Source organism: Dermochelys coriacea, chromosome 17, assembly GCF_009764565.3.
Source record: "Dermochelys coriacea isolate rDerCor1 chromosome 17, rDerCor1.pri.v4, whole genome shotgun sequence".
NCBI lineage: Eukaryota > Metazoa > Chordata > Testudines > Dermochelyidae > Dermochelys > Dermochelys coriacea.
Genome location: NC_050084.1, coordinates 3,417,728 through 3,445,032, shown reverse-complemented (window position 1 = coordinate 3,445,032; position 27,305 = coordinate 3,417,728). Strand labels below are relative to the sequence as shown.

The following is a 27,305-nucleotide window of genomic DNA, read 5'->3' as shown; positions in this document are numbered from 1 at the left end:
CTAGAACACACTGGAGGAGCAATAGCTCTTTTGGCAAAAATCAGGATCTCTTTCATTGATTATACTAGAGCTAAACAATTTGTAAGCCAGCTCTGTCCACTTCCGTAAATATTTCCAGCACCTGATGTGCCTGCCATTTTAGACATATCATGGCAGCAGAAATGTTAGCTAAATTAGTTTGTGTTAAGATGATTAGCTGTTGCACTTTCTATCAAAGTCATAATTACACTCTCCTGACTCAGATCACAGACTTTCAGAGAGTCATTTCAGTTTCTTTTAATGTTAGGATCACAACATATGTAAGACAAAACCTGTGATCTTTCATCTCTATAATTACTCTATTGTTGTAATATGCAAGGCCTGATTAAAATGTACCAAATATCTATGTGGGCTACAGGAACAATTCAAATATTGTTTACATTATAATTCATATTATTAGGGCTGTCAAGCGATTAAAAAATTAATCGCGATGAATCGCACTGTTAAACAATATGATTTATTTAAATATTTTTGGATGTTTTCCACATTTTCAAATATATTGATTTCAGTTACAACAAGAATACAAAGTGTACACTGCGCTCTTTATATTAATTTTTTTATTACAAATATTTGCACTGTAAAAAACAAAAGGAAGTATTTAAATTCACCTAATACAAGTACTGTAGTCCAATCTCTTAATTGTGAAAGTTGAACTTACAAATGTAGAATTATGTACAAAAAATAACTGCATTCAAAAATGAAACAATGTAAAGCTTTAGAGCCTACAAGTCCACTTAGTTCTATTTCTTGTTCAGCCAATCGCTCAGACAAACAAGTTTGTTTACATTTGCAGGAGATAATGCTGCCCACTTCTTGTTCACAATGTCACCTGAAAGTGAGAACAGGCGTTTGCATGGTACTGTTGCAGCTGGCATTGCAAGATATTTACATGCCAGATGCGCTAAAGATTCATATGTCCCTTCATGCTTCACCCACCATTCCAGAGGACATGCATCTATGCTGATGACAGGTTCTGCTTGATAACAATCCAAAGCTGTGCAGACTGACGCATGTTCATTTTCATCATCTGAGTCAGATGTCACAAGCAGAAGGTTGATTTTCTTTTTTGGTGGCTCGGTTTCTGTAGTTTCTGCATCGGAGTGTTGCTCTTTTAAGGCTTCTGAAAGCATGCTCCACACCTCATCCCTCTCAGATTTGTGATGAGTCATCATCCGAGACTACTATAACATGAAATATATGGCAGAATGTGGGGAAAACAGAGTTGAAGACATACAGTCCTCCCCCAAGGAGTGGAGTTACAAATTTAATTAACACATGATTGTTTTAATGAGCATCATCAGCATGGAGACGACCTCTGGAATGGTGCCTGAAGCATGAAGGGTCATACCAACGTTTAGCATATCTGGCACGTAAATACCTTGCAAGCCTGTCCACAAAAATTCCACTTGTTCTCACTTTCTGGTCACATTGAAAATAAGAAGTGGGCAGCATTATCTCCCGTCAATGTAAACAAACTTGTTTGTCTTAGCGATTGGCTGAACAAGAAGTAGGACTGAGTGATTTGTAGGCTCTAAAGTTTTGCATTGTTTTGTTTCTGAGTGAAGCTATGTAAAAAAAATTACATTTGTAAGTTTCATTTTCATGATAAAGAGACTGCACTACAGTATTTCTATGAGGTGAATTGAAAAATACTATTTCTTTTTTTTATCATTTTTACAGTGCAAATATTTGTAATAAAAAAAATAATATAAAGTGAGCAGTGTATTTGTATTCTGTGTTGTAATTGAAATCAATATATTTGAAAATGTAGAAATGTAGAAAAATATCCAAAAATATTTAATAAATTTCAATTGGTATTCTATTGTTTAACAGTGCGATTAAAACTACGATTAATCAAGATTCATTTTTGAGTTAATCGTGTTAGTTAACTGCGATTAATCAACAACCCTACATATTAATAAAACGATTTTTTATTTACCACATGTTTTTGTTCCACTCTCCAAATGTCTTTTTCCTCGGTTGTGGAAATTGAGTTTAAATTGCAGAAATTAACTTGGAAATCCTGGAGTCTGAGCCCTGTGCAGCTCAGGAGGTGAAGCCTGGTTGGGGTGTGCGGCAAAATTAGTTTTAAGCAATCTTTATGTCCTCTAAGGCAGATCCTCAGCTGGTGTAAATTGTTGGAGTTAGGACAATTTACACCAGCTGAGGATCTGCCCCCCTGAATTCTTTACCTGGCCCGTAGTGCCCAGCACAACTAATTAACAGCCCCAGCAACTGCTCTAAGTTATGAAAAAACAACAAGGAGGACTTGTGGCACTTAGAGACTAACAAATTTATTTGATCATAAGCTTTCGTTAGTCTCTAAGGTACCACAAGGACTCCTCGTTGTTTTTGCTGATACAGACTAACACGGCTGCCGTTCTGAAACCTGTCACCATCTAAGTTATGAGTGTCTTGAACGGGTGGTCTGTTGGCCATTCCCTCTCCTGGGCATGCTGCTACATTCTCCAGCAAGGAGACTCTTCATGTTGGAATGTGGCCCACAATTAGGGCCACTAGGTGTATACTGGATTTAGGCTGTTTTTAACTGAGGAAGCATGCAAAGTAATTGCCTTAAGTGCCCACCCAAAAATCAGTAGAAAGCAGTTGCTTAGAAGAGATGTTTTTAAAATGCTGAACGAACACTGTCCTGGAAATCCCGGGGCTACTTTAAAGGATTCCTTAAGATCAGAGGGTTGCCTAATGAGAGGTTGGGTCCTTGGTGTAAGTTCCACTCTAGGCTGATTGAGTGATGCTTAGGTTTTCTGTGAGTATGTAAAAAGAAAGTGTCATGTATGGTTTTAAATGCAACCCCAGCCAAGTGAGAACACTGAGCATGTCAATCAACTTTACACTTCAAATATGCTTTCCTTTTTTATACTGAAAACTCTACTAACTCAATTTTAGATTAAGCAAAGAAAGAGGAAGTAGCATGACTCAGCTCCATGCTACAATGGCTGGAGCAGATCCAGACCTAGCAATCCTTTGGGTTTTCCTTTTCCTTACCAAAATACAAGGTTGCAGCTTGGATAATGTAAAGCATGCAGTGTTTGGGTAAGGAACGCAAAATGGTCAGTGTGCCTGCCCTGGTCCTTTAGTCAAGCAGGAGCTATTTACATTTATGGGAAATTCTCTGCTGCAGAATTAGGAAGAAAGCACAAAATACAGAAGGGCTCAGAATTTACCCACTGAAAAACTGCCAAAGAGGAGCAACCTTCTGAAAATGTCACCTCCTTCCTAGCTATAGAATTTCAAGGAAGATTAATGGCAATAGTGATGGTAATAATCATAAATAACGCTTTGTACTGCTATAGCGATTTCCATCTGAGGCTATCAAAGAACTGAATAGACGTGAATTCATGAAGCCTCACCTCAGGCCAAACTGGTAAATACTTTTACTATAATCCTCATTTTACAGAAGTGGAAACTCAGGCATAGGGAGGTTAATGATTTGCCCAAGGTCACACTGTGAATCACTTGTAGAGCTGGAATAAGACTCAGGAATCCTTATTCCCATTGCCTTGTTCTAATAGCAAGACAAAACAGCTTCTCTATAAATCCTGACTGTCTGAAAAACATTCCTGCTCCTCTAACCATTTTGTTTCACAGAAATAGGGAATATACATCTTGGAAGTAAACTCGGCACAGTAGGGAACTCTGATGTGCTTGTGTATCGACAGTATTAAAAACAGCATCCTCAAGTCCTTAACTCAGTCCTCGCTCAGCTTCTACCAATGTCAACGCGAGTTACAAGTGCTTTGCCGCACTCAGGATTTGGCTCATAAAAAGGGATCTGATTCTGAATAAGAACTGAGTAACAACTTCAGGAGTTGGCCTTTTAACTTGGTGGCAAAAAGTGAGCCTATTTGCCAGTATCTGATGATGAAGTAAGGTCTTTACAGATAAGGTCTTAACTTTTTATCTCACATTCAAGTTAATATCTACCTCTGTGCCTTTCAGACACTTGCCTCCATTGTGAAGATCACACATTCATCATTTTTTACATATGCTGTAATCAGGAGAGGTTATCAAAGCTCTTCTTTTTAAATTACCTGCACTTTATCTATTAAGGAAACCAAGGTATTTCTTGCATAAAACAATGCTCTGGGTTGTATATGTTGGTGAGAATGTGTGACCAGTGTTAGGAAGCTTGCATCATATAGTAACCAATTGTACATTGCACTGGAGAGGTCACCAGCCAGTTGGACCACCACTTCTATTTTTTTGAGCATCCTTTTTGTAAATTTCAAGAGACACTTGCTTCAGTTACAGGATATTGTCTGTTCCTTTACACTTTGCCAATTACAGTGACTTGTCTTTTCCCCCCACAGTACTAACTGTTGCAATACGGCAACACTGCAAAACAGAGTTAGCCAAAGGCAGCTCAAGAGAAGGGAAGGGGAGCAGATCTCCATTCACTCAAAAGGGAGACTCCCAATAAACACTTACCTAGTCTGAACCCAAAAAACTCTGTTGAACCAAAACGGAAAGTCAGACCTAACCCCTCAAAAGCCAGGGAATTCAGGCCTGTTGACTCTGAGGCCTTGACTCAAGAGAAAACAAAGAACCATAAAAATATAGGACTGGAAAGGATCTTGAGAGGTCATCTAGTCCAGCCCTGTATGTGGCAGCAGGACCAAGTAAACTTAGACCATATCTGACAGGTACTTGTCCAGCCTCTTCTTAAAAACCTCCAGTGATGGGAATTCTAGAACCTCCCTTGGAAGCTGGTTCCAGAGTTTAACTACTCTTATTGTTAGAATGTTTTTCCTAAGATCTAACCTAAACCTCCCTTGCTGAAGACTGAGTCCATTACTACTTATCCTATCTTCAGGGAACATGGAGAACACTTGATCTCCTTCCTCTTTATAACAGCCCTTAACGTATTTGAAGACTGTTATCAGGCTGACCCCCCTGTAATCTTCTTTTCTCAAGACTAAACATGTCCAGTGTTTAAAAGCTTTCCTCATAAATCAGGTTTTCTAAACCTTTTATCATTTTGTTGCTCTCCTCTGGACTCTCTCCAATTTGCCCACATCTTTCTTACAGTGTGGGGCCCAGAACTGGAAACAGTACTCCAGCAGAGGCCTCATCATTGTCGAGTAGAGCAAGATAATTACCTCCCAAGTCTTGCATACAACACTCCTGTTAATACACCCCAGAATGATATTAGCCTTTTTTGCAACTGCAACCTATTGTGGACTCATATTCAATTTGTGATCCACTAGAATCCCCAGATCCTCTTCCCCATTTCGTAGTTGTGCATTAAGTGAAGTACTTTGCACTTATCTTTACTAAATTTCATCTTGTTGAATTCAGACCAATTCTCCAATGTTATTTTGAATTCTAATCCTGTCTTCCAAGGTGCTTGCAATCCCTCCCATCTTAGTGTCATCTTCAAATTTTATAAGCAATACTCTCTACATAATTAACCAAGTTATTAATTAAAATATTGAGTAGTACCAGATTCAGGACTGACTCCTGTGCGACTCCACTAGATTCACCCTCCCAGTTTGACAGTGACTTTCACTTTGAATATGGTCTTTCAAACCATTGTGTACCCACCTTATAAATTCATCTAGACTGCATTTCCCTAGTTTGCTTATGAGAATATCATGTGGGACTGTGTCAAAAGCCTTACTAAAATCAAGATATATAATATCTACTGCTTTCCCTCTATTACGAGGCCAATAACCCTGTCAAAGAAGGAAATTAGGTTGGTGTGGCATGACTTGTGCTGGACAAATACATACTGGCTATTCCTTATAACTCCATTATCCTCTAGGTGGTTACAAATTGATTGTTTAATAATCTGTTGCATGTTAAGAACAAAGGTCAGTTTGGGGCCTGGATATTTAATCTGGCTTTTCTAGCTTTTGTGGGTTTAAATCATGCCTTTAGTTAATTGTTTGTTTGTTTTTAATAAAAAATGTTCTTTATTGTTTTTATTATGGCTCTTCAGTACTAAAACAACCACCTGTTCATTGTTTGCCTGTATATTTCTCCTCCATTTCTAGTATCAGCCATCAGCCTGTATTTGCATGGAGTTGTAATGAGTGACATAATGGGTCTCTACAATCACTGGGTTCTATGATTCACTAATTCAGCATGTCAAACTGCCTCTCCAGAAGAAAGTTTCTAAAGTAATCATAACACAGGAAGGCTGTCTACTGTCATGTCCACACAGCATTGAAAAGAATAAGGCCATGGCTAAACTAGCATTTATGTTGGCAAAAATCAGGGATGTGAAAAATACACCCCTCTGAGCGACATAAATTTTGCTGGCATAAGTGCTCATATGCACAGGGCTATGTCGGCGGGAGACGCTCTCCCACCAACATAGCTATTGCCATGCGTTGAGCTGGTTTTATTATGTTGACAGAAGTGCTCTCTCCAATTGGCATAACATGGCTACAGGAGTGCTCTTACCACAGCACAGCTGTGCCGCTGTAAGCTTGTAAGTATAGACACAGCCTAAGGATCTTGGGCAGACATTTAGTCCATAGCATCAGGGAATAATGTGATGTCTTGACTCTAATACCAAGTTCATTCTTGCATGTGTAGGTAGGACTATGCTATGTTATAAATATGTTACGGGATATCGCTATAGCCCAGAGCTATAATTTGGTCTCAGATATGCAGACCAGATCAAACCACATTAGAACATGATTCCACAATCTGGGGCAAGGTGCACTTAACTGGTGTAAATCAGCATAAGCATAACTAAAATCAATGAAGCTACAGCAGTTTACACCGCTGAGGATCTGGCCAATGGTACTGTCAGCACAGACATGCCTCTAATGCCCTGCCCACACTATGACTAAAACTGTGCTAACAACAATTCTGTTTAATCTCAGTTGTTGCTACCATGGTTCCCTTGACCAGTGTGGACAGGAGGAATTCTTTTAAAGAATTGTAGACGCCATAAATATCCAGAGGCCCAGTCCCAACACAACTCCAATTCATAGATAGGTTCTTAGCTAACATGCCCAAATCTTTAGCTTGACTATGGAGAATAGTTAAGGAACCATCTATACTATTTGTTGTAACTACATTGTAACCAAATCAGGGAACAGCTGTATTTTAACACTGTAACCAGTCGCCCTGATATAGTCATATTTGTAGCACAGACTTGCTCATAGATGATTTGGTGTGAGGGGTCATCTATAACAGTTTGGTTAGCACAGTACTCAGGGGAAATATAATATAATGATGCTGCCCAGACCCACTGAGTTAGAACCCAGCTAGCATGGGAACTTGTCATATTTTCAGTTGCTTTGTGGGCAGGCCTTAACTGAAATAATCTGAGCACCAAGATATATTGGAATTCACATCAAAATGACCTAGATTTCCTTACACAGTACTAAAGAGTTAGCCAATAAATGTTACACTACACTTCCATTTGACTGATAATGTAGTTCACAGCATGGGACACTAGGTAAACTTTTACTAGATTTCCAAGCCCAGGGTGCATTAGTTGATATTTCCTATTTACATACAACAATGGGATTCTGCTATAATTAAAAAATAGTTACCTGTGGTCAATAACTGTTACATTGGAAGGAGGGATCCCCAAAACAGCACAACTCTCTACGAGTTCTTTCTTACGAATCTCCCCTTGATTGTAGTAATTTCCTACAGAAAATAACAAATGCAGTAACACTATCTACTTTACTTCAATTTAGCATGGAACAAACATCTCTGTCCTCAAATCCTCAAAGCATCAAGCATATGTAGGTACCGCATATAAGATCTGAAAAGACTTAGTACTAGGGTTCCTCACCTGAGAAAGAGGTACATTGTGGGGAGCTATAGCTTATACTCAGAAAACACTCCTTTTGGCCCAGTGTAAAGTTTTAGGACCCAATACAGCCACACTCCTGCTTTGACTCCAAATGGAATTGCACATTCATCTCTTAGAGCAGAGTTTGACTCTTTATAATTAATGAGTTCTCTTGGTTGGAACACATGAATTTGCCATACCAAATCAGATCAATGGTCCATCTAGTCCAGTATCCTGTCTCTGACAGTGGCTAGTATCAGATCCTTCAAAAGAAGATGCAAGAAAGCCCATAATGGATAATTATGGAATAACCTACTCTTAGGGAATATTTTTCCTCTCTCCTCCCCAAATCTATTAATGGCTGGATTATGTCCTGAAGCATGAGGGTTTATAGATCTCTTATGTTTTTATTCTTTCTAGTGTTACAGTGAATTATCTTATTATCCATATAAATAAATGTCTAATCCCTTTCTTACTACTACTAAACTCCTGGCCTCAATGATCTTTCGTTGCAGTGAATTCCACAGGCTAGTTATGCTTTGAGTAAAAAAGTATGTTATCTTTGCAAACTAATGAAATTCTAGCAAGTACATAAACGATGTGTGTGTTCTCACGTTACCTGTATGGAAATCACTGATATCTCATGATGTTAAAACTACTGGTCAAGATCTTTTTACAAATATAGGGGAAAATCACCTTTCCGATGAGAGAGGGCCAAAAGCTCTTACTATCTGACAATAGCTAGGTGGCTTCCGTTAAATGAGATGCTACGTTGCAGTCCAGTTCTTGGCAGACAAGTATCTATAACACAACCGGTGATAATTCGTCTCCTTAGGAGAGATCAAAAACTGAACTTCTCCCTCACTACTAGAGGTGGTAGGTCAGACTCTGTATTGGCATAAATCAGTGTAGTTGCACTGACTTCAACAGAACTACACTAATTTACACTAGCTCAGGATTAGGTCCTCAGACTTCAGAACAGCAGAGTGTCAGTACTGTGTAAGAAACATTCCGACCTAATGCTTGTGATTTAACTGACAATTAAAGGGCTTAAGTTTCCAGTGTGGTCATGAGCACCTTTCATGAGCACGAATATTCACATAAAACTAAAAATATTCACATAAAAATACTGCAATAACGAAGCACTGTCAAAATTAACGAGACACGTACGAGATTTCCTATCGTTATAGTCTCTGTGTCAAGAAACTAATTCCTCAGAAGTCTGCACTGTTTCTAAAACAAATGTACTAAGTAACGTTCATGCAGGAGGTAATAGAGCAGAATTGAAAAGCATTTATGGAACCAAGAAAGGAATGTTAAAATATGTTAAAACCGCATTTAGAAAACAGCATTCTGGAAAACTTATAATAGACACAGTGGGACCCAGGGTGGCATGGAACTAGGATTCATTAACTTAAGATACAGGCTGCTTCTTGATTTAATTATTTTCTTCTCATTCTGCATTCATGTTATGTGGTCTGTTTGTTAGCATGAATCATGAAAAGTCCAGGTTAGAGCTCAGCTGGCCTCAGAAGGTGTGCTGCCCTGTGCAACATGACCGTTGCCACCAGTTATAACTTCCAAGCAATACAATGAAAAAATACTGCAGAGTTTTAATGTGTGATTCCAGTTTGTAGTCAGCTATTCTGAATTACACGGAACTTTTTATTATTGTGAGGTGAGTCATCAAAATCTAGCATTCATCTGGTGAAGTGCTGCAATCTGAGCTGTCAAAATCAGCTTCATATGATGCTCAGAGTGAAACATTAACCTCATGAGAGACAACTTTTCTTATCTCAGTAAAATTTAGGCTCTTAATGCAGCCCAGAAATGTGTCTCTTCAGGAGGCTCTGATACTGATAATCCATGGAAGGGATGATTTACTGAGCTAAACATCAGGTTGGAACTCTACAGCTTTCCTGGAGACAGAGGCTCAGATCCCAGCAGGATCAACTCAAACCTACATCCTTCCTAGGTAGATTTAAATACTTCTGTACAGTTTACTGGGTGAGAGTCTTTTAGAAGCAGAGTCTCTGTCTCTTATTCTTGGGTCTTAATGATCCCAGGATACTACTGGAAGGAGCGAGAATTTTCCTCAGCCAAAATTTACTCTGCTATTATGCAATGTGCTGTGTGCTAGTGAGTTGCTGACCTCCACTGCAGAGAGAGCTATGCTTCAGTGACAATGTATGTATACAGGGCCAATTTCTGTTCTTGGATTACATGCACACAACTTCCACTGAAGTTGTGGGGTGAGATTCATATATATCTGAGAACAGAATGTGATCCACCATTTGTGAAATACCTTAGGATGACAGGCACTACATAAATGCAAAATAGCATTATTGGGCAGCCATTGCTACTGAAAAGCATTGAGTGGCTAGTATTCCTGAACCTCATCCATGGAACTCTCTCAGTAGGATGGCAGCTACTAAAGGAAGCTATTGGGGTGTTAGTGCCACCAGATATTCACCCTGGACTGTGTGACCAATAACAATTTGCTCACAGTGCTCTAATTCCAATGCATTCTAGTGGCATTTTTGGTTGTGATCTGACAATTGCAAGCGTGATGGTTTTCTAGCCATTTTGCCTCTGTTTTAAAATTTCACAGAAGAAAATAATGGGAACCTTAATACAGTATCTGATCAGCCTCGTCTATTGCACAAACAAATGAAGGACCAACCATCTGGATCACAGGATCCTACTATGAAATGAAAAAGATCTGTGAGTCCATCCCCTTGCAAGGGCAGTTCCCTTTCAAAAAACAAGAGTGATTAATCTGAAGCAGCACAAAAGACACTTTTTGATATGTGTGAAATCTCTATAACAAGACTATTGCCAATGATTTTAAGGAAATTGATTACAAAACAAGATTTACTTCTTTGGAAAAGGCGTGTGTAATGGCAGTATACCTGTATATAAGTAAGGCTGCAAGTCTGTCACGGAGGTCATGGATTCCGTGACTTCCTGTGATCTCCGTGACTTTTGCCGCGGCTGATGTTGGCTCAGGGGCTGCTCAATCCAGGCAGCCCCTGGGCCAGCAGCAGCAATTTGGGTGTGTGGGAGGGGGCTAGGGAGTGGGGGGGGAGTTTACCTCGGGGTGAGGGGCTCCCTGGCTCCCACTTGCATGGCCCCACCGCAGCTCCTAGGCAGTGGAGGGACTCCGGGCCGCATGTTGCCCACACTTGCAGGCCACGCCCCCGCAGCTCCCATTGGCAGCCCTCGCTTGTAGCGGGAGCAGTGGAGCCCCTGCCTCTGCTGCCTAGGAGTTGCAGGAATGCGGAGCTGGGTAGGAAGCCCCTGCCAGTCCCACCAACCCCCCTTTCCCCCAGCCACATTCCCCAGCACCCGTGGTGCCCCCAGACTGCCCCCCCGACCATCCATGGCCCCCTGCCCAAGTTTTAGACAGGGCAGGTATTTTTAGTAAAAGTCATGGACAGGTCACGGGCCTGTGTATTTTTGTTTATGGCCCATGACTTTTACTAAAAATACCTGTGACTAAATCAGAGCCTTATATATAAGAAATGCTTTAGACTGAGCTGGCTTGGTGGCACTGTGCTAACCTCTCTGCACAGTTGTGAGAAAGCTAAATGGGGTCCAGTTCTGGTCTCTCATGATCCAAGCCAGCAAGCAATACACTGGAGACTGCATATTCAGCTCTGGATGGGTGACAGACTTTGACTGATAAGAGTAACACCAATGGGCCCCAAATATTCCATCCAGGTCTTCTCACCTAGAAAGGTTTAATGACTTAAAGACCTGAGAATTGGGAACAGAAGAGTTGAGCTACCTAAAGTCTTGAGACCTACACAGAGGGACCCTTCTCCCATCAAAAAATGACTCAGATGTGCATTTGACACTATATAGTTTCTAATAAGGAAATTCATGACAAAAAGATTCTTGATCCTTAACTTACATTATCAGCTCCTTGGGACAGGAACCCTATCTTTTATGTCTGTGCAGCGCCATTCACACTATAATGTTTTATAAACAATCATATGTTTGTACTTCTATACAACTAGATGTCTTTCTTTTCATTTTTTTGCATTATAATCTAATTAATTTTAAAGTGTTTTGGGAGGTACTATTTGCATGGAACTCACTACATCAGATACACTTTTATTATACTTCTTACCAGTAGTTCCTAATCACTGATATCTATCACAGTACTAGTACTTCAGGATTTGTGGATTGGTCCTCTGGATGTACCCACCCTCCCACACTGTAATCATTAGCCTCTCTACTGGTCCTCATGAGTTACCACTGCCCACTTTGCATTAAATGGTACATGTTCTAGCCTGCTGTCAAGTGGGGATTGCATCAAACTAGGGTCAGTTAGAGTGCAGTGATTTCTTGATCACTATGAACTGAATAGCACGGTGACGTTTTAATGCAGGCAATATTGTGTTTTGTCACTGTGTGCTGATATTTTGGAAGCAATGTTACAATGTGTCATGATGGGACAATGACTTCATAATGGAGTAAGAAAAGGAGTACTTGTGGCACCTTAGAGACTAACAAATTTATTAGAGCATAAGCTTTCGTGAGCTACAGCTCACTTCATCGGATGAAGTGAGCTGTAGCTCACGAAAGCTTATGCTCTAATAAATTTGTTAGTCTCTAAGGTGCCACAAGTACTCCTTTTCTTTTTGCGAATACAGACTAACACGGCTGCTACTCTGAAACCTGTGATTTCATAACGGAGTGCACATCTACTACAAGGCCACACATAACATTGTGAAGTTGTAACCATACAGCGTGGTGTATGAAGTCATGATGTGGTAAACTAGGGTTGCTGACGCTCCAGGATTGTCCTGGTGTCTCCAGGAAATGAAGATTAATCTTTAATTAAAGATTATATCATGTGATGAAAACTCCAGGAATACGTCCAAGCAAAACTGGTGACCTTGGGTATGACACAATTCAGTTACATTGTATCATTGTGAAGCGACGGGATATCATGAGATGTTGGCTACAGCACAAAAGTCTGATTGGGTGATGTCACCGTGGGATGCAACACCGGGTAATGATGTCATGGAACGATGATGTCACAGCATGTGGTGTCACTGGGTGCAGTGTGTTGGCATTTCCTCAGCCGGTCAATGTTGGCCAGACCCACACACCCCATTCCTCTTTCTCACCCTCACCCTCGAGCTCCCCCCCCCTCACCTGAAGAGCAGCACAGCAGACAGAGTTGGGCCCGAAACCTGCCCAGGCTGAGGATTGTGGGAGCAAAGAACATAGCTTCGTCATCAGGGTGCGCCGTCACGACCAGAGCACGAACGTCATCGGCCCGCGCTGGTCCCGCCGCACACAGGGTTCGGTGTCCCCAACCCGCGCCGCGTCGTCGCAGCCAGCGCGAGCCCAGCCACAGAAGCGCAAGCAGCACGGCCAGGAGCGAACCCAGCGGCGCACCCAGCGGCGCCAGCGCCATAGCGACCGAAACCGGAAGGGACCAGGTCGTTCCGGGCAGGAACAAGGACGAGCGGCAGAAAGGTTCCGCGCCTCGAAGGGACTTTTCCCTGAGTAAAAAGAAAAGGAGTACTTGTGGCACCTTAGAGACTAACAAATTTATTAGAGCATAAGCTTTCGTGAGCTACAGGAAGTGAGCTGTAGCTCACGAAAGCTTATGCTCTAATAAATTTGTTAGTCTCTAAGGTGCCACAAGTACTCCTTTTCTTTTTGCAAATACAGACTAACACGGCTGCTACTCTGTTCCCTGAGTAAGGCTCTCTTCTTTGGGTGAACCCAGGAGGGAGTGACCGGGATAACACGCAGGGTTCACTCTCCTCCTTCACTGCCCCACCAGATGTCCCCCCCTTTGGGGAGGGGAAAATGAACCCAGGAACTCCACCGAGAAAAGATTCATGCACAGAGAAAAGAGCTCCAGCCTCACTAATATCCCCCCCACTACACAGGCTTCCACTGGGACATCAAAAAAGGCCACAACGGGCCTCACCTGCATGTGGCTATCACCCCACCCTTTAAAATTACCTCTACCACTGCATGTATTTTGCTTTGTCGACACAAAATGATTAACAATGCTTATAATAGCTGGTATTGCTATAGTCCCAAGAACGTGCTAGATGACATACCAGACTCATAGGAAGTACAATCCTGCTCCAAAGAGCTTACACACCAAGTTCTTCCCTCCTGGTTTGGAGGCTCAGATGAGATCTTGCAATCAGGGCCAAGTCGATGGATCCTTGAATTGTACTGAAATCTAGGATCTACTCATGCAGATCCAGTTGCAGGATTATGACCTTACATTGTAAACTTTTTGCTGCAAGGACTGTCTTTATTATTTGTGTCTTGGACAGCACCAAATATATGAAGTTGACACTTAAATAATAGTAACTATAATATATAATAAATGTCGGATTTGAGGTCATATAATTTGTTTATCCCCTTGCTGCCTTCTAGTGTAGATTACAACCAACTCATGGGGTTTCTGTAATCTTCTAAATCATATAGAGCTGGAGGAGCAGTAAGGTAAGAGGAGCATATGCCTTCAGAGATTCCACATGTGTTCAGACCTCTGTGATGCACAACTATTGTAACTGTGACAACATGAAGGCATTTGGGTGCTGATTAGAGGATGAAGTTACCATGAGAGGGAGAGGGAGGGAATAGAGAAACAGGAAAAAAAAAAATATAAATTATCGTTAGAAAAGTAGTAAAATATATTACAAATGTTCTTCCTGGGGATGTGCAAGGTAGAAGAGTAGTCAGCAAGAGTAAGGTCTGAACCACTTGGACTTAGGGTTGTAGAGCAGGATAAGGACCACAGTCTGGGGAAAACCAATATTAAAAAAGCCAAAAATTAAAAATACATGTACATTTTACATCTTACCAGTAACTTATCTGGTTTTTATTGTTATATCTTGTCTATTTAGGACCTAAAACTATAAAGATTTGTGCATATGCTTAACTCTACACGTTGTAAGTAAACCTATTGAAATCAATAGAACCACTCACAGTACAGAAAATTAACCATGTAAGTGTTTGCAGGTTTGGTATTATATTTTGTAAACTCTTTAGGTCAGGGACTGTCTGATCTCAAACTTGTACAACACTTTAACACAATGGGGTCCCGATATTGCAATATAAATACTTTAATATAATAAATTAATAATATTTAATAATAATAATAAAGTACACCCAGCTGCTAGAAGAAAAGGAGTACTTGTGGCACCTTAGAGACTAACAAATTTATTAGAGCATAAGCTTTCGTGAGCTATAGCTCACTCACGAAAGCTTATGCTCTAATAAATTTGTTAGTCTCTAAGGTGCCACAAGTACTCCTTTTCTTTTTGCGAATACAGACTAACATGGCTGCTACTCTGAAACCAGCTGCTAGAGTGTCAATCACCAAATGAATACCTGCAGTAATTATATGGCCCCTCACACCCACACAAATATTGAAACAGGGCCCTTCACACTCAATGCTGCTTATGTGAGCATGGAAACAGAGACTCTTACTCCCTAAAATATTAAAAACTATATCCACTAAAAGTCCTTTTTTCTTGTGAAGAATGCCTGAGAATTGGAACCTCTCTGTGGTGTTATCACATTTAAAATAGCATGTTAAAAAATTATCAGATAATTTATTTGCAGTGGGCAATATGAAAAAGGAATATTTAAAAAGAAAAACTGACATTTTAATTGCCTCACTAAAACATTTTAAAAAAAACCCCTTCCTCACTAGAGGAAGATGCTTGAGAAAAATAGCACAAAATTCATTACAAAATGTGAGTCTCCCTGAAACTGAGACTTGGCAGGATTATTTATGTTTTTTTTTTTCTCCTTTCTCCCCTTGTCCCTCAACCTATACAGCATGTATGAAACATTCACACAGTGTAAAATATATTGCAGACTTGCCAAGTCTCATTGCATTTCAGAGGGTGACTCCCTTAATGTAGGTTTCAGAGTAGCAGCCATGTTAGTCTGTATTTGCAAAAAGAAAAGGAGTACTTGTGGCACCTTAGAGACTAACAAATTTATTAGAGCATAAGCTTTCCTGAGCTACAGTTCACTTCATCGGATGCTGTAGCTCACGAAAGCTTATGCTCTAATAAATTTGTTAGTCTCTAAGGTGCCACAAGTCCTCCTTTTCTGTCTATTGCAGGCTCTACTCCTGCATGCAGGGTCTTGGCAAACAGAACTATCGCTCACCCGCTAATATTTAATGCGCAGGTCGCATCATCAGGCGTTGGAATTGCTACTTTTGAGATGACAACACTCGGTCTGCTCGTGTTACTGCAACACATTGTCCTGTAAAAGACCACAGATGATTACAACCCCCCTCCTCCCCCGCAAGTGTCACACTGTAACCCTCTCCTCCGCTGCTTAGCGTCCCCACCCACTCTCAATGGCTGGTACCTGCCCCATGTCCTTTCTCTCCTTCCCACGGTGAGTTCCCCATTATGTTCTTGCCCCCACCCTCCGGCCATGTCTCAGCTCCCCCAGAGTCAGTGCCCCCCTTGGCCTCTCCCCAGTAAATAGCGAAGGTGGCCGGCCTCTCACCCTCCCTCCCTGCGTGAGTCTCCCCTATGACCATGCCGCGGGCATCCCGCTCCTTCCCCCGCATGGGGGGGAGCCCTTTACCGCTGCACAGACCGACGGGTCCTGGCAGTGGTATAGTGACACCCCCTCCTTCCGCTGCCCAGGAACGGGTCGACCCGGTCCGGTGTTACTGGGGCTCCCAAGAAAAATAGGACAAGACCGAGTGTTCGTGCTCTGCCCCTGACAGCGGGCAGAAAACGAGAAACGGGCCTCTGGCTGTGCGCGTTTGTTATGTAGCTGTTAGGACCCGGCCAAAGGGGGAGGAGCCGCCCGAGCCGGGGGGAGGGGAGACAAGATGGCGGCGACGGAGGAGCTGAGGCTGAGGTGAGAGACTCCGCGAGTCTCGACCCTACCTAGAGTCGGCCGTTTGCTCCGTTCCAGGGCTGCGCTGCCGGTAAGAGGGGGAGGGTTTCTCCGGGCAACTGCGGGGGAGGCGCTGCCGCCGTTTTGGGCCTCGGGGCCTAGCGCGGCAGCTGTAAGGAGACGGAGGCGGGGGCTCCTGGCCGTTCCCTTCCTCCGCGGGGACAGAGAACAGGTAATGTGCGGCTGCCACCCCCCCCCCCCGCCCGGAGCGGAGCGGAGCGGAGCGGAGCGGTGGGGTGGGGAGGGAGAGCGGGTGGGGCCGGCATGGGAGGGGCAGGGTGGGGGAGGGGAGGGGTGCAGAGGAAGAGGGGGCTGGAGGGGATTTTAGCGGGGGGTGGCTAGAGAAGCTCGGCCATAGCGGGGCAGGTGGGGGGGGTGAACTGTGATTGATTCGTGGAGGTAGCAGGGGACGAACATGAAGCGGGGCTGGGGTAGGAGTTTGGGGATGAGGGGATGGGGCCTGGGGTGTAGCAGGGCTGGCTGGTACCAAGAGGTTTCTGGAGACATTCCCGAGCATCGCTCTTCTCCTGGATGTCGGTCCCTTCTTGGGAGGGGAGGATGGGGGAGGGGGTGCCGAAAACTCAACCCTCTGGGAACGTGGAGAGGAGTGTGGATTGTTCGATGTACTGTAGTTAGTTTCTGAAGATGTTCTGGTTACAGAAGCTGCAGATTGGAAAGTGCAGCTACTGCCCCAGAGCTGCCTGCCCTAGTCCCACACTGGGGTGGGGGCGGGGTTGCTGCTGCCGATGCCGACACTGAATTGTTGATTCAGGAACTGTAAATATCCCCAGTCTCTGTCATCTGTGTGGTGTTGCAGGAAACAATGGAAGTGGCTTATTCTAATTGTCCAAAGTTGATGGTAGAGAACTCTGTACTTACTCAGTTGCTACTCTTCAAAACTGGTTATTGCTATTGTGTATAAGTATATTGTGTTAATTGTAATTGTCAAACATCAGTCCAGTTTAACATTACCCACTCTTAATATTAAACAAGCGTAAATACATATGCAGTGCTGAATAAACTGTTATTGCTGTCTGAAGTTCTTGTTTTTCATGCTTAGAAAAAGGTGGTCTTTAACAACCCTATTTACTTTATCATTGCAAAGAACTATGTAATCTAAGTGAAAAAACAATAGTGGATCCAGGCTGTAGGTATTTCTTCTTATCACTAGTGAGTTAACTTGGAATGGTAGGCTTTGCGTCAATATATTTATGTTGTATGCTATTTTAAACCTATGGAGTCCATGGGTAATGAGTGCTGGACCTGTACTGGATTTATGTAGTTCATTTTATTTTTTGTTATAGACTTTATTATTTGAGAAGTTGTGCTATATTCTCTCTTTAAAGTAGTGATCATTTTGTGATGAGAACTTCAATAAAAAAGATACTACAGTAGTATGTTTGTTCACATAAGGACTGTGTCCAGATTTTATTTTTTGTTGGCCTTAGTCTGTTTAGTAGAACGCCAGTTGTTTTGCTATTTCTTCTTGCCTGAAGAACCATGAAGTTTGAAAAAGTATATAATATTTGAAGTGGATTTCTAGTCTGCTGAAATCTAGTATGTGTGTGTTGGGGGAAGGTACAAACTTGTTCTAAAGCTAGGAAAGTTCAGAGAAATGGATTCTTTGTAGCTATTTTTGATTGGAATTATTTGTGAATGTGCCATTAATTTTTCTTGGCATTGCTCTCTCATATAGATTCCTTGGCGAGGTTAAATTTTTGATATAAATTAATCTACAGGGCAATTTGTTTTTTCATTTGAAAGTGTATTGCATGTTGTTGCTCATCTAAATATACTACTGATGCCTGGGAATGAGCAACATGTCGGAGCTTTCTTGCTGTTGGAGTTATAACTTGCATTTGGAAGTGGACAGAGACAGTGCCACAATTAAAATATTTTTCCTATTTAGTTTCATGTATTCAGTAGGTTAGAATACAATGCAGTTAACAATAATTGACCAGAATGTATTTTGAACATGTAATGAAAGGTTGGCTGATGCTAAAATATCAAAATATATCATAGTCTTAGCAGGATAGAAATTAATATATTCTAAGTGCTCTCAGAACCCATATAGGTTACTTATTTTGTCATCCACACCAGGCTTTCTGATATTTAACAGAATTCTAATGCAAAATTCAATTCAATCTGATCTTTTTATTTAAAGGGATACTGTCAACTAGAAATCTGATTTCAAAAAAATGAGGTCATAGTAGCTACACCTGCCTTAGAATCTTTCTTCAGTTTCTCTTCACTAGTTGTTGTGGCCTTATAATTACATCTTTCTATCTTCTAAAATATTTATCTTCCCAGTGAGTGAGGGTGAGAGACTTTTACAAACAGGGGAAATGGACTCCATACAAACTGCTGTCAAATGCACAATTAAAAAAAAAAATTCCCTCAATCTTTCAGTTATATTTATCTTAGTTGTTGTTTGTAACAGTAGATTAAAATCAGCCAGAATTGTGTTTTTATTGACTGTCACATTAACTTTTTCTCTGTATAACATTAGTCATATCTCCCTTCGTTCGGTGTGGGTCTAATTTTCCTTAAAAGCTCTGGGCCATTTTTGTGTGCAGTATGTTTAGCCTATCTTTCTCTTTATTTTTTGTGCTCTCCTTAAATTTGCTTTTTCATTGGGGGTTTCCTGAAATAGCCAAAATATTATTCAGTTTTTCTTTTAATACATATGGCTAACTTTAAAAAAAAAATTGAATGTTAATGATCATTGAAGTTGGAAGCCAGGTACAGTGCATGCAAGTGCAATGCAGCACAATAGTAAAAATACAGACTAACATGGCTGCTACTCTAAAACCTACCTGTATAATGGTTCCATAACATGAACAAATGTTTCTGAATGCTAGTCTGATGCTCTTATACTCATTTTTGAACTTTAGTCAAATCTGAACCGAAGTCACAAGTGAAAAATGAATAAATTAACTTAATGTGCCACATAGTCCTTCCACTGTAAATGATCGAGATTAAAATTCTGACCTATGCACCATTGCTGTCTGTAAATATTTACTTTGGTCTTTTTCTAAATTATGCAAATAGTCCGGAATGTGCTCAATACATTTCCTACTTGCAATGAAATTCTCTGCTTCTCTGTCTAGAAACGATGTTGTGTACGATGCTAAAATCTTCACTATGTTGCCTTGATTTTTATCCAATCACACTGATGAATTGCTCCGAGTTTGAAGTCACCTGGACCTTTTGGAGCTTCACCTTGGAGTATTAGTCTACATGCAGAGAATTCAAATTTACTTTGGAGCTAAGGCTCTCTCAGGATGCTAGGAGGGAACTTGTATGTCCTTGAATCACCACATGTCCAAAACACTTAAACAGTGCTGCCCAATTAGTCCTAGACTTTGCTTTGATATGCAATGTTTTTGTTTCTTAATGCTTGAGGAGGATGTTGGTCTATGTGGTTTTTTTAAAGTGACTGACTTCAAAGGTTATTGCAAAATAGAGATCTTATATTTGTATAAAGGTGCATTAGTCAACCTCAGAAATAATCCTATTGTGCAACTACTCGAAACAATGAAAAACTCAGTCCAGACAAATAAAATTTAATCACTGCTGGCTGAACTTAAAAATCCTGGGTGCTTTGGCTGATCAGATTATCTAAAGCTGAAAATAAGAACTTTCTCACTGTCCTTGTGTGACTATCTCTAGAAGAAATAGAAGACTTGTCCATCATGGTGGGATGCTTTCTTAAAGTCATTTTCTTGTTTCCTTCTGCTAGTTCAGGGGAAGTGAATTTGCTTAATCCTGTCAACAGTCATCTTGAAGTGATACTGTATGTACTCATCCCTAGGGGAAAGAGGGAAAAATAGCCTCCCTAGGTTTGTTTTATTTATTTATTTTATTTATTTATTTTTGCTCTTGGGAAACTGGTGGTGATGCATTGTGAAAAACTGCTTTTGTAAGTTAACAGAAGAATTCCTGTAGAGACTTTACTGAAGCTGCCATGAAGGGCAACAACTTTGCAGGCCATTTATGAGAGCATCCTCATTTCAAGGCAAATGACTAACAAATGCTGAACATGGTTTTAATTTGTATCCAGAGCATTTTATTAAATAAAAACTTAGCTATCCCTCATCTTAAACCCTACAGATTCATGTTTTATTTGGAAACATTAGAAGGTTAAATTCATTACAACTACAAAACTCTATTCATCCAAAAAAAAAAAAAAAAAAGGGTGAGTGGGTAATGGTGCAAAACTGCAACCTACAACTAATTAGTATTCCTAGTCATGGCAAGATTTAGGAGAAATATTTTCAATTAAAAAAAGCACATCCTTGATTGGTATCCATTGTAGATTTTTATCTTGGATTAATACATTCTTTTAAAATATTGTCTAATTAGATGCTTTTGTTCTGATATACTGGGTGTCCACTGAATGCATCCGATGAAATGAGCTGTAGCTCACGAAAGCTTATGCTCAAATAAATTTCTTAGTCTCTAAGGTGCCATAAGTACTCCTTTTCTTTTTGCGGATACAGACTAACATGGCTGCTACTCTGAAACATGTAAGAAGAATATAACTTGTGGCCTTATTTATTTTTTTGTCACACCATCAACATAGTACCTCTACTGGTCTGAGCCTTACAAAAGAGTTGTATGTGTACCTGTTCATGCGTTCTGTTAAATAGCGCATGCCTCAAACTGAGTACTGAACACAATAAATAGAAATAATCCTTTTCTCTGGCATGCCACTTTTCAACTTGGTATAGAGTATTTGACAAGAAGTTTGGTATTGCTTTTAAATTCTTTGAAAATTCTAATTTTAAAGAATATTGTCTGTGTATCTAGAGTGTAAGCCTGAATTTGTCTTGAGCCCAATTGAACTTGTATTTTCCTCTGCTTCTGTGCACTCTGTGAAACACTGTGTGCTTGATGCCCAAGGGCCCACCTCTACATGCCTTTGCATATCTCTTGACAGGACAACTATCTATACTTATTAGTGGTAAAGATTCTGTGGTTTCTTTACTCTTTTAATGTAGACCTTAATAGTATTTTAAATATACTATTAAGTGTTAATCCCATAGCTTTTATGGGTGGGGTGCAATATACTGTATATGACCTAGAGATTATTATTATTATACTAATGAAAGGCTATAATTTTTGAAAGTTCCATTTTTTACAAGAAAACAAAATTATTTCAAGATACACTATTCTACCTGATTTAATAAACTAATAGAGGCAATGGCGTTTATACTTGGGGACTGCTATTTTATTCTTAAATTGCCTCAATGTGAACTAATGATTGCAATGGTCTTAGAGCAGGGGTGGATAAACTTTTTGGCCCGAAGGCCACATCTGGGAATAGAAATTGTATGGCAAGCCATGAATCTTCACTAATTGGGGTTGGAGTGCAGGAGTGGGTGAGGCTCTGGTTGTGGGTGCGGGCTCCAGGGTGGGGCCAGCAATGAGGAGTTCAGGTGTGGTAAGGGGCTCGGGGAGTGGTGGGGGGGGGATGAGAGCTCCATCTGGGAGTGTGAGCTCTGGGGTGGGCCTGGGGATGAGGAGTTTGGGGTGCAGGAGGGTGCCCTAGGCTGGGATTAAGGGGTTTGGAGGGCAGGAGGGGGATCAGGGCTGGGGCACAGGGAGAGGCTATGTGGTGCAGGCTTCGGGTAGTGCTTAACTAAAGTGGCTCCTGGAAGCAGAGGCCATGTCCCCACTCCGCCTCCTACGCGGAGCTGTGTCCTGGTGGCTCTACATACTGCCCTGTCCACAGGTGCCACCCCTGCAGCTCCAATTGGCCACAGTTCCCAGTCAATGAGAGCTGTGCAGGCGGTGGCAGCAGCGTGCAGAGCAGAGCTCCCGGCTGCCCCTACACATAGGAGCTGGAGTGGGGCCATGGCGCTGCTTCTGGGAGTCACATGGAGCAGCCCCCGACCCTGCTCCCCATCTGGAGTGCCACAGCACCAGAGCAGGGCAAGCTCCAGACCCCACTCCCTAGTGGGAGCTCAAGGACTGGTTTAAAAAGCTTGCTGGCCAGGTCTGGCCCATGGGCTGTAGTTTGCCCACTCCTGTCCTAGAGTGCTCTGATAAATTACTCAGTGCTGAATTATGAAGTACTTCAGGATGGAGTCGCTATTTTAACCCTTAATTTCTTTGGTTGGGATAAGTCAGATTCCTAAAGGACTATTTTAAGTCTATTAATTGTACGTGCAATGCAGTCCTTTTAAATGAGTTCCTAGTAAGAAACTGCTTTAAGTATTTTACATTTTAAGGAAGAAAACCTGCTGCATAACAGTTTATAGTTTGAAACATTGTTGGGCAAAAATGTATTTACAACAGGAATAACTTCAATGGCTGTCATAGTTTTAAATTTTCCTAGCACTCATAGTATATTTCCAGGCAGCTCATAATAGAAAAACATAGTTTCACATTGTATGAACTGGCATTAGTGAGCATCTTCCATACCCAGAATTAAAATTTATCTCCAGAAAATTGTTTAAAGCAATAAGTACTACTGATCTAAACCTCTTGTTTGGTCTTTTTTCCAAGTGTTAGTTGGTGGGCTTCTCAAAAGAATTCCAATCATCTGATCCCCTGGGTTAGCGTTTTGGGCAATATTGGGTCTATTTGAGTGCAGTGGTATGGTTAGTCACTTTGTATGATTACTCCTCATCTTCTGTTTTATTCTGAAATATTTAGTTTATTAATACTACATCATAATTTGTCAAGTCAATATCTCTTTAATAGTCAAATTCAAATAGTCTTTAAAATCTGGTAGTTTTGATATCCATTAGGGGGAGAAATGGGGCGTGGTAGGAGGATGCAGGTTGGAGAACTGTGACCACACAGCAAACTTCCTGCGTGTCCCATTTATTTAAAAGCAGTTTTAACTAGAGATGGCCTGTCATCAGAGAAATAATCTTCTATGTCATAATTAGGTTTGATATGTGCCTAAGCTCTTGGTCAAGCATAGCAAAAGCAGACTGTGTGCCTTAAACAGGAAGGATGATTGTGTAGTATATTTCTTATTTATGAGGATTGAGATCATGTGACACGATGCTTCTCAGGCCAGATGAAACTGGAGCAATTCATAATCAAATATAAGGTTCTGTGAACTTTGCCCTCATGCTGTTTGGACTGATTATTATTACTTTTCTAGATGGCAGTTTTTCAGGCATGGCTTCCAGTCTTCAGTTCATGAGAGGGCTCTCTTTCACGGTTCTATTCAGCTATATGCTTTTCTCCTATTTGGAACCAATAGGAGTGGAGATGTGGTGGAGAGGAGACCAGGAGATGCATAAAATGTCTTCACAATGAAAGCTTTCTAGTATTGCATGCTTTTCATATGAAAATTTATATGAAATTTTAAAACCATAATACCTAACTACAGGTGTGGAATGATCCCCTCATTGGTTGTACCTAACCCATCACCTAGCACAAATTTAAACATACTTTAATCAAGAAAATGTTTAAACCCCCCTCACTCTAACCAGTGAGTGGAGGACTTCCCCTGATCTCATGGTTTCATGTTGTGCTTACCTTCCTTGGCCAATGAGGGCTGAGTGGGAGTTCCTTCGGGATGTATGAATGCCAGACCTTCATTAGCCACAGGCAGGCGTAGCTGAAGAGGGATGAAGTGTTTCCTCCCTCAGAGACTGCCTCTGCAGCTAGCAAATGAGAAACTAGAAACTGAACTTTACCTCTTGTTTGCTAGCCAATGGCCTGTATCTGTCAATGTTTACTTTTGCTTGAGGAATATACTCTTCTAGAAAAGCACACCTTTTTTCAAGGTAAGAGGGTTGCTGATCAGATACTACTTAACATGTTAATACAGTCTGAAACATAATTTGTTCCTGAGGAAAGGGAACTCAAACATTACATGGCCTAATTACCTTTCATGTGGTCTTCCATTTAATGCATCATAGCTTCATTTAACCCAGGCCTTGCATTTCTGTTCACATTAACAACTTTTATTTAACATCCTAAATTACAACCTGGAGATTGGAGTAGAATTTTGCTGGATAAGAGCATTTGTAATTTGCACTCTATTAACTCAGTAACTTTTGCTTTGGTGGAACATTACTTTTGAACTTAGTAGTTACTTTCCAGAAATAACTTAAATTGGTCATTTAAATTATATTATAGCTTTAAAAATCCTGTAAAATTGGTCCAAATTGTTTAACCTGCAACCAGTGTTCATCTTTCAGAATTACAGCAAAAATTTATTCTTAATCAAACTTGAATTATTAATATTAAGACTGAATAATGTTTCAGCAGTATTTTTATTAAAGTGTGTTAGGAGTACTGTAGTCTGTGTTCATGGAAATTTCCTGTTCATAAATCAGAATTTTTATATATTTATATTTTGCAGTCTTATTGTAGCTGGAAAAGTCATGCTGATGTTCCATATTTGCTGATAACAGATAATACATGACATCTTATTTTTGGCTGCTGTAATGCTCTTTGGCTTTTGTCATTCCCGTCGCTAGCTGTATTAGAGTCTACCCTGTTTTCTTCTCATGTCACCTACAATGTGAACCAGACACAATCTGTAGTTAGTACTTTGGGCATTGAGGAGTACAGTAACACTGCCATAGTGTGGAATACATAATCTCTCCATTTCATAAAGGGCCCTCATTATGGCTCTTTGGTCTTAGAAGCTATTGTTAAAATATTGCCCTCTTAAAGAAGAGACTCTTATAAAGAGTAACCCATGATTTAAATGTTGTAAGAAGACCCTCCATGCTCCCAATAACTTTCTTGTTGTTGAGATACAAATGCATGTTTGTTGATTAAGAAGTTAATTTTGCCTGCTGGCTACATCAGCAAAGTATAATAAGCAGTAGAAGAGTAGTTCATGGATATGCAAGGAAAACTACATAGTCAAAGCTTTTGTTGGGGAAAGAGGAAAACGATTCATTGGGGAAAGAGAGAAGTTTCTTCATTATTTTTCCCTACCCAGCCAAAATTTCAGGAGTTCTTGTAAACTTGAGTTTTATTTCGCAGTTGGATAGCAACTTTTCTTAACATAATTACATCAAAAGATTTTGTTACATAAGGTTGTAAGATAAGAATCTGAAATATGGAATCCATAACTACTATACTACTTTTTATTAGGAGTTCTATGTGGAATCTTTAATTTGCCTGAACTTTGCTTGTGTGTGGATGTGTATACACATTTATTATTTATGAAAAAATTATGTCCAGTAAACAGATGGATTTGTAGTGAGAGCATAGCCACTGAGACCAATTCTAATCCTGTCTTTTTTCCACTGATTACTGGCATTGGGCAAGACACTTGACCTTTCCATTTTCTTTTTCTGTAAAATAGCCTTACCACTTAACCCTTCACAGGAATATTGTAAAGTGTTCATTAGTGTTTTTAAAACATTCTGAAGAGAACTACTTTCTAAATGCTATGTATTACATCCAAGGAAAAGGGACAGAAAATAAGAGATGCTGTTACTGTGAATGAATTAAGATAAATGGAAGAGACTCCAAAAGGAGCAAAGTTGTGTAATTTGCTTGCTCATTTCATGGACACAAGTCCTACTGGCTTCAGTGGGAGTTCTGCCATGGATTGAAGGCAGTATACGTCCTTTAGTTGAACAGTCTGCTATAGTGCAATTAGGAGAATACTAACTTTATTTGTGGTAAACAAAAATGTGTAGTATTCCATAGTTCAGAATGCCCATAAACTGAACAACTTCTGAAGGATTCAAGCAAAACTCTCAATCTGTTTCCATTATGTACCAATATCACACAGTATGGGCTCTAATTTACCCGTCCAAATCTGCAGTTAAAAGCAAAGAATTTGTATTTTGCTCATGATTTAATTACTTGATTGTTTTCTCACATCACAGCTGCTTTCAAATAATATCATACTTGTTATTTATTTGTATTATCATTGTGCCTAGAGCACTAGTCATGGACCAGGAACCCACCTCTTTTGGAAGGACAGTAATAGTTCCTTCCTAATAAATAATTGATATTCGTTATTGACTTTAGCCCAGTGATGTTCTGCAGCATTGATTAATTTCATTTGGACTCACTATAACACATAGAAATCCAAATGATTTATAAATGTCTGCCCTCCCCCATGGCTGCACCTTTCCCCTCTTTTCTACCAGCACAGAGTAGATGCTCAGTAAGGTGTTTTTGTTTTTTGTTTTTTTGTTCTTTTCTTTTCATACAATTCCTTTTGCCCCAGGATGAGTGACTGAGACCTGGGACTGAAATATGCATTTTTTTTTTTAAAGATGCACTTGTTTGGTTGTTTCAGTGCTGGGACTTCCTGCCGAACTGTTTGCCTGGTGCTTGCTATTTCTTGGTCCATGGAAGTTCACATCAGGTGACCTTCAGTGCAGCCTATAAGAGCTCATAATATTTTGCCCAGTTTTTCTAGAAATAGGTTTGCAGGATGGAGAGGTAGTAATAGTATATCTGAGTTGGTAGGAAAATTTTTGAGGTCTTTGTTAAAGTTTCTAGTTTATATTTTTAATTATACAGGACAGAATCAGGTCAGGTTTCTGTAGTTCAAAAAATAAGTCACTGTGTCATTTCTAAGCTATAAAAATGTTTTTCGGTAGCT

At 40.5% G+C, this 27,305-nt stretch overlaps 2 protein-coding genes across 17 annotated transcripts in view; one reads left to right on the top strand and one right to left on the bottom strand.

The window, feature by feature from the left end:
• Positions 1-16,297, bottom strand: part of PIGL (phosphatidylinositol glycan anchor biosynthesis class L) — a 98,883-nt gene extending 82,586 nt beyond the window's left edge. For all 3 annotated transcript variants that reach the window (XR_005289422.2, XM_038376296.1, XM_038376297.1), the window contains exons 1-4: positions 16,205-16,297; positions 15,998-16,096; positions 12,992-13,344; positions 7,575-7,674 (exon numbers count right to left, since the gene is read on the bottom strand). Coding sequence is in view for 2 of the 3 variants with exons in the window: in XM_038376296.1 (XP_038232224.1) it covers positions 7,575-7,674; positions 12,992-13,344; positions 15,998-16,096; positions 16,205-16,275 (623 nt within the window). In the remaining variant the exon portion in view is untranslated. The remainder of the gene's footprint in view (positions 1-7,574; positions 7,675-12,991; positions 13,345-15,997; positions 16,097-16,204) is intronic.
• The window catches only part of NCOR1 (nuclear receptor corepressor 1), a 114,232-nt gene continuing 103,108 nt past the window's right edge, over positions 16,182-27,305 (top strand). For 6 of the 14 annotated variants that reach the window (XM_043499493.1, XM_043499491.1, XM_043499495.1 and 3 more), the window contains exon 1: positions 16,182-16,781. The gene's annotated coding sequence lies outside the window, so the exon portion shown is untranslated. Of the gene's footprint in view, positions 16,923-27,305 lie in introns of all 14 variants that reach the window. The other 8 variants (XM_043499501.1, XM_043499499.1, XM_043499500.1 and 5 more) reach the window with 3 other exon arrangements.